This window comes from Budorcas taxicolor, chromosome 2, assembly GCF_023091745.1.
Source record: "Budorcas taxicolor isolate Tak-1 chromosome 2, Takin1.1, whole genome shotgun sequence".
Lineage (NCBI taxonomy): Eukaryota > Metazoa > Chordata > Mammalia > Artiodactyla > Bovidae > Budorcas > Budorcas taxicolor.
This window is the reverse complement of record NC_068911.1, coordinates 39,693,229-39,708,726: the sequence shown is the minus strand read 5'-3', so window position 1 is coordinate 39,708,726 and position 15,498 is coordinate 39,693,229. Positions and strand designations below refer to the sequence as shown.

Genomic DNA, 15,498 nt, shown 5'->3' with positions numbered 1-15,498 from the left:
CCAGGCCTCCCTGTCCATCACCATCTCCCGGAGTTCACTCAGACTCATGTCCATCGAGTCCGTGATGCCATCCAGCCATCTCATCCTGGGTCGTCCCCTTCTCCTCCTGCCCCCAATCCCTCCCAGCATCAGAGTCTTTTCCAATGAGTCAACTCTTCGCATGAGGTGGCCAAAGTACTGGAGCTTCAGCTTTAGCATCACTCCTTCCAAAGAAATCCCAGGGTTGATCTCCCTCAGAATGGACTGGTTGGATCTCCTTGCAGTCCAAGGGACTCTCAAGAGTCTTCTCCAACACCACAGTTCAAAAGCATCAATTCTTCTGCACTCAGCTTTCTTCACAGTCCAACTCTCACATCCATACCTGACCACAGGAAAAACCATAGCCTTGACTAGACGGACCTTAGTCGGCAAAGTAATGTCTCTGCTTTTGAATATGCTATCTAGGTTGGTCATAACTTTTCTTCCAAGGAGTAAGCGTCTTTTAATTTCATGGCTGCAGTCACCATCTGCAGTGATTTCGGAGCCCCCAAAAATAAAGTCTGACACTGTTTCTACTGTTTCCCCATCTATTTGCCATGAAGTGATGGGACCAGATGCCATGATCTCGTTTTCTGAACGTTGAGCTTTAAGCCAACTTTTTCACTCTCCTCTTTCACTTTCATCAAGAGGCTTTTTAGCTCCTCTTCACTTTCTGCCATAAGGGTGGTGTCATCTGCATATCTGAGGTTATTGATATTTCTCCCGGCAATCTTGATTCTAGCTTGTGTTTCTTCCAGTCCAGCGTTTCTCATGATGTACTCTGCATAGGAGTTAAATAAGCAGGGTGACAATATACAGCCTTGACGTACTCCTTTTCCTATTTGGAACCAGTCTGTTGTTCCATGTCCAGTTCTAACTGTTGCTTCCTGACCTGCATACAGATTTCTCAAGAGGCAGGTTTAAAGACTTGAGCTTTAAAAAAAAATTATACTTTCAGAAAAAAAAAAAATGAGTCACTTCATATTTTTAGGGCTTCTCTGATAGCTCAGTTGGTAAACAATCTACCTGCAACGCAGGAGACCCCGGTTCAATTCCTGGGTCGGGAAGATCCACTGGAGAATGAATACCCTACCCACTCCAGTATTCTTGGGCTTCCCTGGTGGCTCAGCTGGTAAAGAATCTGCCTGCAATGTAGGAGACCTGGGTTCGATCCCTGGGTTGGGAAGATCCTTTGGAGAGGAGGGAAAGGCTACCCAATCCAGTATTCTGGCCTAGAGAATTCCACGAACTGTATAAGCCATGGGGTCACAAAGAGTTGAACACAACTGAGCGACTTTCACTCACACTATGCTTGATTTTGCTTCTGTCATCTCACTTTATATGCTTTTTGCTTCTAATTTTTTGTCTTTAGACTTTAGCTTTTAATATGCAAAAATATTAAGAGTACAAACCAACCAGAAAAAATGGGAAATAAGACAACAGAAAAACTGACAGAGAATATGAGCAACAGCAAAATAGAAAGGCCCATGAATTTATGACAAGACATTGTGCCTAAGGGAACGGCAAATCAGTTAAAAAAAAAAAAAAAAAAGGTATCAGTGCTGGTGAGAATTTGAGGCACAGGGACTCATCTGCTGTTGGTTAGGGGGTAATCTGCATGTTTTTGGAGAGGATCTGTGCTTAAATATCTATGCTTATTAAAAATGTCAATATCCTTTAATCCGGAAATTTCACCCCCCAAATCTCTCCAGCAGATACATCCAACTATACAAAGATATATACACAAATCAAGACTCAAACGTATAGCATCAAAACATACAGCTATCGGGGCATACAGCCAAATCAGGGCCCCTGCCATATCGCATGAGAAGAACTGAAAGCTCCATCTAACGTGCAACAACTTCCTACCTGCACTGCTGAGGGGCAGAAAGGACGCGTGCACACACACGTATGCGATGGGGGCGCAGGGGAGGGGAGAGGTTATACTATACTATATTTAGAAGTGATACACACACACACACCCCCTCTCTGTGCCTGTATATATACAAACCATCTCTGGCAGGACAGATAAGAAATAGTAGCTGCCTTTGGTGAGAGAATTTGGGAGAACCAAAGGTCAAAAATTAAGGGAGACTAACTTTTCAGTTCTTACCCTTAACGCTGATTTTTTAAAAAATTTGACTTAGTTGTTTAAACCATATGCACGATTACTTTCTAAAAACAAAACTGTTAACAAAGTCTTTGACCCAGTAACTTCACTTTTCAGAATGTCCCTCACAGTGCATGTGGGTATGCCCACACAAGGACAGTCGCTGCAGCGCTGCCTGGACTAATGGGATGTTAGGAAGAATCCAAATGCTCATCAGGGCACACAAACTATGGTGCATCATAAAATACACCACCTTGCTATCAGTAGGAAAACAAGGAAAATCTGTGCCCACTGGCATGGAAAGGCATTTCACGGTCTATTGTTACCTAAAACAGCAAGGTGCTCATCTCATGTGGTCTGGCTCCATTTCGTATATTAAAAAGGACCTGTGTTAATATATCTGTACAGAAGCAGTTACCTGTAAGCAGAAGAGGGGCTGCTCTTTTTACCATTTACATTATTTTATAGGAAATCTGCATATCCTTCACACCAATAATTTTTTTAAACAAAATTACCTTTTAAAAAGTTTCTTTTTCCCTCTGTGCATCTAGAATCTCATCCAGCTTAAAATGAACGCGTCTCTTGCTCTTGTCCACCGCTGCTAGTTCTTCTGTCCCAGCCAAAGGCCACGACAACTTTCAACCACCTCCCACCCCTTCTTCGCCATCGGCCTCTTTGCGATGGGAGATGGCTGTGCCACAACAGTCATGTGGCTTACCATCCTCACACTGAACACTCGCTGCTGTATAGAGACAGATCACGCTGTACAAAGGAATGAAAACGCTGGGCAGATGGAGAACATGGAGCGAGGGAGACATGATCGGCAATGCCCAGACTGCAGGAAACTCCCAGAACAAACAACAAGCACAACAGCCAGATGTGTCAACAAATAAACTGTAAGAATTTTAGAAATTAACAGCTTCTTAAGAGCCACAGCAACTGAGTAAAAGATAGGTTATTCAATTCGGGGGGAGGGGACTCTGTAGTAACAAATCACGACACATGCAACCACAGGAAAACTGAGTATCTAGTAGACACTGATGACCAAGGAAATCACTTATGTACATGTGACAGTGTACTCTACCCAGGTATGCCAAGTCCAACTTTTAGGAATACATGAACACACACACACACAATCAATGGCTCTCCAAATGCGGTCAAGGGACTCAGGTCCTTTCAGGGGTCCAAACTATTTTCATAAAACACTAAGACAATTATTTGCCTTTTTTGCTCTCATCCTCTTACAAGAGGCTCTGTGACATTTGACATCACTACAGTGGTTAATGAACATTTGTCTTTTAAAATTCTCTTTTAGTATCTAATGTGGCAAATGTGGACAGATAATCCACATTTTAAAGAAAACTCCTCGATAAGTTCTAAGATCACTCAGGAGCCCTGTTTATTTTTGTGCGTGACTTAAATTCTCCAAAATACCTTTTCGTAACTGGGCATGTGGAGCAGAATGACCAGTGAATCAGGAAGGAACAAACATCAAACCTACCCATGAAGCCTAAACCCAAAGAAATCTCTTCTCAATTCAACTCTAAAACGTGCATGCACACACAGACCCCTCTTCAAACACTAGGGACAACAAAAATTTGAGTTCACATTTTCCCTTAATAACACTTCAAAAGAGATAAATGAAATTTGAATGTTTAGAATTTCTTCACTTTTACTTCTTCAGTTAAAAAAAATCCTCTTCTTAGCCAAGCCAGTCACACGGTTCACCTAGTGCCGGCATCAACCTCAGGGGGAAACTGCTCGGCCTGGCCTCTCCCTCTCCCTTATCTGGGACTCATCCAATTCAAACAGTTCTGCTGTTCTGGAACCTGCTGCACCAAACACCGCCTAACACAGGGGCACTGGGGGGAGCACCTGGCCTCCTTAGCGCGTCCTGGGGTCGGCATCGGGTGGGTCAGCCGTGCTCTGTCCCTTAAAAGTGAAAGTATCAGTCGCTCAGTCATGTCAGACTCTTTGCGACCCCATGGACTGTAGCCCACCAGGCTCCTCTGTCCACGGGATTCTCCAGACAAGAATACTGCAGTGAGTTGCCATTTCCTCCTCCAGGGGATCTTCCTTACCCAGGGATTGAACCCAGGTCTCCTACATTGCAGGCGGATTCTTTACCGTCTAAGCCACTAACGCAGCCCGCATCCTCTGTCCCTTGTCCGCTCTCATTTTCCCAGTGGTCTCTCTCCACCTTGGCATCTGCCTTCCCTGCTCTCCACGTTCAGTTCCTACACTGCACACCAGCTGCAAGGCCCTTCTCAGGAGCAGAGCTCTACACTCCACAGCCATCACACCCCCCAAGTCAGCAGCTCTGAGTGCCTTACAGGCTCCAGGTGGTGCTAACGCCACTTGCCTGGGAGCCCACCTGGAGAACCCTTGCTCTGAGTTTCCTCTGGGACCCGAAGCCCCATACTGGAACTGGCTCTACCATGCCACCTCTCCCTGTTAAGCCCAGCAGGAGCTAACCAGCTTGGAACCCAGCTTCCTCACTGGTAAAACAGAGGCTGGCAAAAGACACTAGGCCAGCTGGCTGTAACACAGGAAAGGCATGAAGAGGACTGCCCTGGCTGGCGGCAGGAGGCGACGGCAGAGTGCCTCTGCCGGGCCCACTGACGCCACAGAAGGCCAACTCCCTGCGAAGTTGCCTCTCAACCACATGGTCCCATCTCCACATGTTTGTCTTAGAGGCTAAAAACTGGCCCTCGGCCCCAACTCCCCCTCCGTGTTCTCAACCATCTGACGTGCAGGCTAGCCTACCGCTGCCTTCTTCAACAGTTTCCACCTTAAAGACACGGCAGGGATCCATATGCTGGGAAGAAGGACACGGAACACCAAACCCATCCCTTTTGAGAAGGAGGGGCAGGAATGTGCCCCTGGTTAGCAGGACGCCTGCAGAGCACTGACGCTCGCTTACCTTGCTCATGCCTCCGGCCTGTGCGGTGCTCAGCCCCGCGTGACTGGCCATTTGCGGTGAAACTTGGGTCAACGTCTCAGCCAGCACACTGCTCGTGGCCCCCTGCATGGCCGGAGTAGGGTATGGCATCCCAGCTCCCCTTCCTCGGCCAGCAGCCCCGAGAGATCCATTCATGACCTGCGCCTGTCCTTGCTGGGCCTGGTTCATTAAACTGTGGCCAGAGTTACTATTGAGGAGGCCTGGGTGGGTCTGGTTGAAGTTTGCGTTCATGCAGATCCCAGGTCCCGTCTGCGACGTGGCAGGGCTGCTGGTTACCAGCCCCACTTGCTTTTGTGCTTGCGGATTCAGTGCTTGGGAAGCAGGAGGAGTGGGCCCGGACGTGCTGGCTGCCTGCTTGGGCAGGCTGGGGGCCGAAGAATCTCCCTGGTTCAGAGGGCTCTTGCCCATGGCACCCAGACTGGCCATGTTGGCACTGCTGGGCTGCCCCTGGGCCTGGCCGCCGAGGCCTTGTTGCGCGGGGCTGCTGGCACTCACATTGCCTATTCCCGGGTTGATGCTGGAGCTGCTGCCGCCTCGCAGGAGCTCGGACAGTTGTTTGTGTTTGGAAGCAGCATCTGGAACGAGGTTCCCACTGTTTAAAAGGCTTAATTCTCCTCCATTGGGGATCAACTCATCGGGAAGATCATTTTCCAAGTCAAACAATGATCCAAAATCTAGAAATGAAACAGAAACAGAAATGAGAAACTAAGCAACCACAATCTCTCTCCAACTGTCATATGTTACTACCAGCTTAACCTAAAGGGGCACTTAACATGGAACACTCGCATGCCTTACAAGTAATGTCAAAATGATCTGAAAGTTCATTTGGGAAAATAAAACCGAAAAATATTTTTCAAACTCTGAAGAAGGGAAAGTTAAACGGAGATGAGACAAAGGCTATCTAAAACGATAGATTCTATCCTATATTCTACAACAATAAAGAGTGGGGGGTAAGGCAAATACAATTTAAAGGAATACAATGGAAATTTAACGAGTTTGCTTAATTATGTTAAAATGCTTCAAGAATGTATGTGTGTAGAACAGTAACTGGGCATCAGGTTAGACCAACAGCAATTTGAGAAAATTAAAGCCTAGCCTTAAGTGAATATATATAAGAAGTAAGTTATTTAAAAAAAAAAAAAAAAAAAAACTAGCCTTAACCGAAAATGAGATTCCTCAAAGTGCTAAAGCCACAGGAAATAAAGATATACACAGAAATTAAAAAGAATTAAAAGTAAAAGAAAATAGGAGCTTAAAAAGTACTTGAATTATACAGAAAGGGTTAAAGTCAATCTTATATAAAGATGGAAAGCACACCTCCCAAGAATAAATGTGCAACGGATATACAAGCACATAAGTATCACAAAGGAAGATAAAACAGTAAACAGAAGAGGCCATCCTTCAGTAATCAAACATGAAAATTATAGCAACTCCTTTTTTCCAGTCCCTCTCAAAGTAACACTTCTCTTATGTGGCCTATATATGTCATCCCCAGTCCTTCACTAACCACGCACTGTTCAAATAACAACAACCTGGCCATGTGTGCAAGTGCAAAGGACAAGATGTGCAGAAATACAGTCACCGTGGGATTATCTGTAACATCAATATAAACGCAGACTATACTCAGAAGCAGTTTAACCTACTGGTTATCAGAGCTCAAGACCCAGACGGCCAGTATCTGGATGGCGGCTCTGCCTCCTGCTCCCCACTTACCAGCTGTGTGACCTTGGTTAAGTCACGTAGGCTTTCTGTGCCTCAGTTCCTCATCTAGAAAAGGGGAGTGATAATGGCTACTACACCTCTGAAGGTTTGCTGTGAGGGCTATATGAATTAATACATGTAGATCACTTAAACAGTGCCTGTGGGTGCTAAGGGTTCAGAAAGTATTGGCTCTCTGTGTGTGCTTCCTAAGTCGCTTCAGTCATGTCTGACTCTGTGACCCCATGGACTGTAGCCCACCAGGCCCCTCTGTCCATGGGATTCTCCAGGCAAGAATACTGGAGTGGGTTGCCGTGCCCTCCTCCAGGGGATCTTCCTGACCCAGGAATCGAACCCACAGCTCCTGTGGCTCCTGCACTCCAGGCGAATTCTTTACTGCTGAGCCACCAGGGGATCCCTCAGATATTATTATTACTATCATCAAATAATAGAGGTTTAATAAGCTGCTGCACAATAGAAACAGGAGAACATTATACATCCATTAACATATGAAGACTGTACAAATATAGGAAAATGTTTGTGTTATATAAAAACATGCAAATGGAAACTGTATGCAGAATGGCACACAGAGTAAGATTAGAACCAAAGTGCATGCATGTGGGCAGTGGCTGGAAAGTAACCTGCCAAAAATAGGTGCACGGGTAAAATGGGGGGTGACGTGTGCATGCGGCTTCTTATAAAATTTAACAAGCCACTCCCCCTGCCACCAACCACTTTTAGAAAATTGAAAACCTTTTTCTCCAAGGTGCAGACTCTTGTGACTGTCTTCCCCAACCAGCTCCTCAGCTGGCTGCCTGGGATGTTCCTTTCAGGAAGGGCAACGCATTCCAGTCCAAGGAGCAAAAGCCACCAGACCACCTTCCCCGTGGCAAGTGACACAGTCCCAGCTATGGAAACGGAAGGCAAGTGGGCCAAGGCATTCTGGAGATATGCTCAGAAGATGACCTCCCGTTTTTCACTAGATTTCATCCTGGAACTGCAGCAATGCTCTTCAGCCAGGAAAGGAGACAGGGCTCACGCGCTAAGGATGGCTGCAGGGCAAACACAAGCACCCAGGTCCATGAAGCCATCTCTAGGCTAACACAGCGATCCTGGAACCACCCCCCACCCCCCACCATCTTCAGACTTCCTGTAAGGAGAGAAAATACACTCCTATCACTGAAGCCATTCCAGCTACAGTCTAAGGAGACTTGCAGCTAAAGGCATCTTGGTATCTTCATCGTGTCTACGGATGAAGTTCAAACTCCTTCACTCTCCTCAGCACCTGCTGGGGCACCCGACCTCCCAGCCACAATACCACAAGCCAGCACCTGCAACAGCACGCTTTCTCCTCTGCATGCACTTTCTCTCAGTCTAGAAAACCTCACATCCAAGCACTCCTTCACATTAAGCAGTAACTACGGAGACTCCTCCTGCAAAACCAACCAGTCCCTTTTCAACCTCCTGAGTTCACCATACGTGCATGCCTCATAAGCCACCTCGAACACATATTTAGTTTATCCTGCCTGACTGTGAGGGACTAGACACTCCTTGCACATACACTCTGCTTTGCAGAACCTCTAGAGCAGCTGCAGACAGCATGAGCCTCGCCTTTCCTCCCGAGTACTTTACTGCGTGCCCCCAAGAACACCCTTTACACAAGCGCAGGGCAGTTGACAAATTCAGGAAACTTAACATTGATATGGCACTTAATACTGATTGCCCTTATTCAGATCTGGCCAGTTGTTCCCAAAATGTCCTTTATCACATTTCTTTTTCCTGTTGCAAAATCCATTTCAGAAAAAGAAGAAAAAAACACACTGCAAAACAATTTAAAAAAAAACACCACCCATTTCAAGATCCCAACACATTTAGGTTGTCATGTCTCTGTCTTCTCCTTTATTCTGGAAATGACCTCTAGACTTTGTCTTTCATAACTCTGAGATTTTTGAAGAGGGTAGGTTAGTTGTTCTGTAGAGTGCCCCAAGTGTGGGGTTGCTTCCTCAGGCTCAAGGACACTTAATTACGAAGCGACAACAGGATTTCTGGATACAGAAGACAGCAAAGAGAAGCACTGACCACGGCTTCCCACAGGCGACCTCCAAGCTCCTGTGCTTCCACGTGGCTTTGGGGGTTCCATTTCACAGCTTTCATGCTACTGTGTTGTCCTTAACCTGGAGATTCACCAAGGTCTCCAGAAACAAAGACCACGTGAAATATAGTAGAAATAAATGAGAACAACCCTCTAATATAACTAACATTTGTATTTGTTGCCTTCCACATGTATACACATTTCTACTGACCACTATTTTAGAAAAATCGAGTGTGTACATATGTTTAATGCAATGTTTCTTAATCTATGAACAAGAAAATGAAACTCATTTAAACAAAGACAATGGAAGCCACTTATGACAGACATCAGGTTTCCTTCTTACCTGCCAGGAAGGGATGTAGTGTCAAGCACTAGAGACCAGAAGAAGGAAGTGAGCTACAAATACTGTACATTCAAAGTTAGGAATAGCCTGCGGATGCTCCCGACTGATTCTTCCAAGAGTCCCAAAGCACTTTTCTAGGAGAGGGCGAGCAGGCCAGGACAATGGTAGGTAAATTCAGAAGAACAGATAACCACAGCAAGGTCAACAACAGGGTCCCTAGTCCAGCGTAGGAAGTGGGAGTCGGAAATGGGAATGCAGAAAGAACACTCGCAGGCAGAGCACAGGAGTTTAAATCCTGGCTGAGTCAATCAGCCCCGTGTCCCTGGGCAAACAGCTTAATCTCTGCGTCTTAATTCCCTCAACTGTGAAACAGGGACAATGGTATCCCAGGGCTACATGCTGAGAGCTGCAAAGGGGCGCTTTGCCACTGACGCCAGTTATCTCCACTGACACCAGTTATCTTAACACCATCCTGCACAAAAACTTCCTTACCTTTAAAAGTTCACCACATGCTGCCACTCTCAAACTGATGCATTTTCTTTTCTGGTTCTGTCTTGCTCTAGTCCCAGGGCGCCTGCACTTTCTATGGCTGTGGCAGGTGTTATGTCTATGCCTCGTTTCTGGTTTTGGTTTTTATTGGTCTGCCACACTGTGTCCACTCTTTCTCATCCTGTTTCAGCACAAGCACGTCTCACAGCTGTCTGGGTGCAGGAAGGGTTGACTGACTCTGCTGCGTCCTCACCTACCCAGTCCAAACATGTATGAACATGCTAACAGCCACATACATGATGTACAGGCTCTGTAACAGACAGAAGGGGGTGTGCAGTGCTTGTGGAAGGCATATCCACACTCACACCATCACACTTTCCTCACCATTACTCTTCCCTGTTCTCTAGTTCAAAACAAAACATGACACAGGAGAGCGAAGCAGGAGGCTGTTGCAACACAACACAGCTGTGATTTCCACACACCCAGTGTCCCCACATACAGGTTGGGCAAACACCAGTCTGAATCATCGGAAGTTCCAAAAATTCAAGACTGAGCACCACCACTTCCAATCCCAGGAAGCTCATGTCTCTACACCATGTCAGCACAGGATGGGCCCAGGAGAGGGCAAAGCTGAGGCTGCAAGAGATTCGGGGTCAACCTGCTTTCCAGGGTCACCCTCAGCAGAAGATGAGCCCCGTCACACAGCCAACAGCAGACACTGTTTCCGCAGCCACAGCTGGGAGCAGGAATTCTCGCCCCCTCGGGACTTTCCAGCTGCACCAAGGAACTCAAGATAGAACATACACACTTTGGGGAGTCAACCTCCACAAACGACTCTTCATTTGTGGCTGGAAGGCACTTGGAGAAGGAGGGGTGCAGGGCTGAACCTCTTCCCTCCCCATCTCCACCAGGTCCAAGCTCCCCTGTGCCTGTCAGCTAAGCTGACCTGGGAAAAGCAGCTGTGGGCGCTCAGGCTCCACCACACCCGGCGAGGCTGCGGCGCCCGTGACAGCGGCTCAGGAAGGAGAGCTGAGCAGACCCGACACCTCGGGAGCAGGAGGGCTTCACCACGCGGGACCACAAGGGCCCTCTCCCCTCTGGACCAGAGAAGACCTCAGTCTGGGGACGGTCACACCAAACACTGACCACCCCCCATGACGCAAGACCCATTCCGATGCATCACAACCAGAAGGCAGCATTTCACCTTAAGGAATGATCTACTATCAGAGGCACTGGAAAAGGCTTTTCATTTTACAAAATCAAATACCTGGCAGGTGACTGACTCAATCTTTCCAGCTAGCAACATCTGAAAAGTTTTGTTTGAAAGGAACTGTTTCAAATGCATCAGCTAATTAAAGAAACCATCTAGAAGACACTTCTTCCCTCAGGTTTTCTGAATTCTCCTCTTTCTGTCATAATACCTTATTTTCGTTGAATTGCATTCAGAACCCCAGATCCTCCACATCGGCAGAACTGATTTTTCTCTCAAAATGTATACAAACCAGTTTATTACACTCTGTACTGGCCAGAAGTATGAACTCTTCCACAGTCTACAGACATAATGGGTGAATCTTAAAATCGTACTATCACCTTCTTGTTACAACTCATGAGGCTGTGAACGCCACAAACACAGGGATTAGGTCAGCGCCCAGTGCCTACCACCCCATGCTTAGCAGCGGAGCCCGAACAGCTAACTGCAAGCTGAAAGAGAGAGCACAGGCCCGAGAAGAGTGCCTGAGCTACAGGTGATACACAGTATCAATGTTAACAAGTTACTTTGTCTAGCCCAAGAGGGCAAGCAGTAATTTTAACATTTATTACTATTTTCCTAAAATAGAAACAAAAAGAACAAAATTCAACAATGAATTTTCTTGAAATGTTACATTATTTTGCTCATCCTCCTCTTTACACCTTCTTCCTGCTGCCTATCTTCCAGAAAACCAGCCAAGTCTATTTCCCTCTCTGGCTACATCTTGGCATCAATGATCCTCTATCCTACCGGTGATGAAAAGATTAAAAAGCATAATGGAGAAGAGATGGTGGTATTGGAAATAAACTACCCAAGAGTTTAGATGCTGCTTTGTATACGTGCTTCTCTACTTCTGAGCATGAAACTCCCCTCCCAAGGATATTTTCTCTTCCCCATTTACCCCTATTTCTCTCTGCAGCCCTTTTGTCCCATGAAAAAGGTCTGCTTTCTTTAAAATCTTTTCAGAATTCTCTAGATTCTCTTCGGCTTTATTAAATCATCTCTTAAATCTTTCAAAAGCTGAGCATCTTTATTCATCAACCTTGGAAATTTTTACAAAAAGAATTCCTGAGTCAAAACTGGATTAAAATAAAGAGAAAAATCACCTTGATCCAAAAAGAGCAATGCATCCTGAAAAAGCTCACATCTAAAGAGGAGGCATCCACAGAATGTTAGACCTTTTCACAGGGTTTTCAGTCTTAGATGACCTGGAGACCATTCAAGGCCTCGTCAGTGCACTTATTCATATACTGCTAATCAGACACCAACAACAGAGGGGGCACGGTCTGGGGCAGCGAGGGAAGCACCCAGCCAGAGTCTCCTTCAGGTCTGGCCTCCTCCCTCTGTGTGCTTCCTTAGCTCTAAGCTGGAAAGGAAAACTGTACCTGCCTCTAGGATCACTGGAGAAGGAATTAAGTCATACACTGTGTACACAGCACTTAGCCTGACATGCAGTGAGGGCTCAGTAAATATTAGTCACTATTATTACTGTCACTGCCCCATCTTCCACAGTTGCTATGAAGACTGAACGGTGCATGCACACCAAGGACCTGGCACCTACGCCTGGCACAGAGTTCGTGCCACCAACTGACTCTTTTGTATGGTAACGCCCTAATAATCTGACAATTCTACTAGATTTAATGCTCATATTGCTTCAAAAATTCTTAAAGATTATGCAAATAAATAAAGGAACAACTTTCCAACAATGGAGAAATAAATTTTTTTTTAATCTAAAGGAAAAGAGAAAAAAGTACAATTTTATTGGCATTTATGCCATTACAAATAAACTTCAGGCATTTAGTCACATTCTTAAAAGACATCTAATCTAACCCCTGGTTTGTTTTTGTTTTTTTTTTTTTTTTGGTTACAATAACTATTAGGAAATAATTAAAAGCAAATTATTTCTAAAATCATCTATGATTCAGGCTTCAATATTTAATGCAAATACATAAATTAGTAAAAATAAGGTTTTACTTTATTCTGAACAATGATTTTATATTGAACAACAACAACAACAAAAATGCCGTTCCTCAAGATCACTATCTGCCCAAGAGCCAAAGTGGGCTTGGCCAGGTGATCCCCCTCCTCCCAGGCCTTCCTCAGGGGAGCAAGTCCCCGCTCTCAGGCCTTCCTTCCAGGCAGGGATGGCCAAGTTCACCACCGACTTGTATGAAAGGATCATAAGATTATACTGAGTGGAAGCTCTCTGTCACACTGGACCCTAAATCAGGAGAGTCCTGGACTTGCAGCCAGCCTCTGACCTCATTTGATTTCCTCAGAAGCCCCAGGGAAGGGGGAGTGCCATTTCCCAGACAGTTTAGGACAATTTACAGTTTCCTAAATGAGGTCTGTGTCTCCTTCAGCCCTGAGGAGAGGAGAAAAGCCTTCCTGGGACAAAGGTGGGCAAGAAGGTACTGTCAGAAGGTACAGCCACCATCAGACCAACCATCAACCACCAGCAGCCCTGGAATGGGGACCAGACAGCTTGGCCTGTAGAAAGGGGCTCACTATTCTCCAGCATCCCGGCAGAGAAGGGCAGTGCTGGCAACCTACTTAAAAGTCCGAGAGGAGGAGGATGTGGGGCGGAGCGAGGATTCGGGCTCTGCAGGAGCAACCCCTAACCTCAGGGGCTGGGCCACCTCAGACTACCGGCCACGGAGTACGTACAAGCAAGCAGCCAGCCAGAAACGGGTCCCCTGGCCCAAATGCTGGGAGCTGCAGCTGGTAGGCAGCAGTCCCATGTCAGGAGAAAGAAGAACAGCCTTATTCTGAACTTAGAGCTGTCAGTGTACAACATATGGAAGTGTGTGTGGGCTAGGAGAGAAATGAATGCATTTAGTCTCAAAAGTACACCAACATCCAGACAATGGAATATTATTCAGTTCTAAAAAAAAGTGAATTATCAGGCCATGAAAAGACACGGAGGAAGCTGAAAAGCATGTTACTAAATGAAAGAATACTATCTGAAAGACTACATACTACAAGATTTCAACTATATGACATTCTGGAAAAGGCAAAACTATGGAGGCAGTAACAATAATCAGTGATTGCCAGGAGTTTGCTTTTTTGGTGGGGGTAAAATTAGACGGACACAGGGGATCTGCTGTTGTTCAGTCGCTAAGTGACCCCATGGGCTGGAGCCTGCCAGGCTCCTCTTGCATGCGATGTCCCTACCATTCCCTCTCCCTGGGGATCTTCCTGACCCAGGGATCGAACCTGCATCTCCTGCACTATGGGCAGACTCTTTACCACTAAACCGCCAGGGAGGCCCAGGGGATTTTTAGGGCAGTGAAAAACCGCTGCATGGTACTCTAATGATGGATACATGCCATTGCACCTTCGTCCAAACACATAGAATGTACCAAGCCAAGAGTGAACACTAAAGTAAACTACAGACTCGGGATAATTATCATGTATCAACGAGGTTCATCAATCACACCAAGTGTACACTCTGGTGGGGGATGTGGATAATGAGAAGATTATATGTGGGTAGGGGGAGGGAGCATATGTGGGAAATCTCTATACAACCTTCCCCTCAGTTTTGCTCTGAACCTGAAAGTGTGTTAAAAAACTGTCTTAAAGGGGAAAAAAAGGGTATGCCATAAAATTACAGATAAATCACAAACGACTGAGAGGTACAAAATGCTACGGAATCACAAGCTGAAGAATAACTTGAGTATTTATCAACTATATTAATAACATACACAAAATACCCAATGATGTCTACGCTGGGTCTGAGTGTGCTGCTTTTAAAGCTTTAAGGCTCCACCAACATACAAACTCTTGGAGGACAATTGGATGATTCACTCAAAATTACAAACGCACCTTCCTTTCCATCATTAATTCCACTTTGAGGAATCGGTTCTACACAGATACATGCAGCTGAGGAGACCTATTCATTACGGCACTGATGAGACTGGGAACCCGACCATCCACCAGTGGGGAACAGACTGAACCAATCACAGCTCCTCTCACACAACGGGAACCAAGCAACTGCAGAAAGGGAGAGTGGGGAAGCTCTCCATGTGTGGCTGTGTACAGGCAGGCAACCATGTGGACAGGGTGCAGCTTCCAGTAAGAGGACAAAAGCAGGACAGGGGCAAGGGAGCTGCAAACACGCTCTCTGCTTGAAGAAACCACCGAGGGGACCGGGGGAGGCTCTCACTTGACAGAGTTGTGTCGGGTTTTGAAGAGTGTGAGTGAACTAGCCGTTTAATTAAAGAAACTGACGTTTTTAGGCAGCCCCTGGGGTGTCCAGACCCAGGCGATTAGCTTCAGCCCAGGTGATAACACCTGGAATGCTTCCAGATGCTCCTGGTTCCACTTGGAAGTGTTTCCAGTTTGAGGATGAAATCAGAAATGGGTTCAATATTACTTTAAAATATTTTTAGCATTCAAATGAGTTTGAAAGGCAGAAAACTAAAAAGTACTTTAAAGAAGGACTTTTCAAAACTACTATCTTTTCTCTAAAGAAATGTGATAATCTACATATAATGTTTTGTACCGAATGCAGTAGTAAAATATGCGCTGCTCATGT

General features: G+C 45.9%; 1 protein-coding gene across 2 annotated transcripts in view; it reads right to left on the bottom strand.

Moving 5' to 3' along the window:
* The window catches only part of CREBBP (CREB binding protein), a 121,748-nt gene that overhangs the window by 91,811 nt on the left and 14,439 nt on the right, over nt 1-15,498 (bottom strand). For both annotated transcript variants that reach the window (XM_052636013.1, XM_052636012.1), the window contains exon 2: nt 5,052-5,764. In XM_052636013.1, the coding sequence (XP_052491973.1) occupies nt 5,052-5,764 (713 nt within the window). The remainder of the gene's footprint in view (nt 1-5,051; nt 5,765-15,498) is intronic.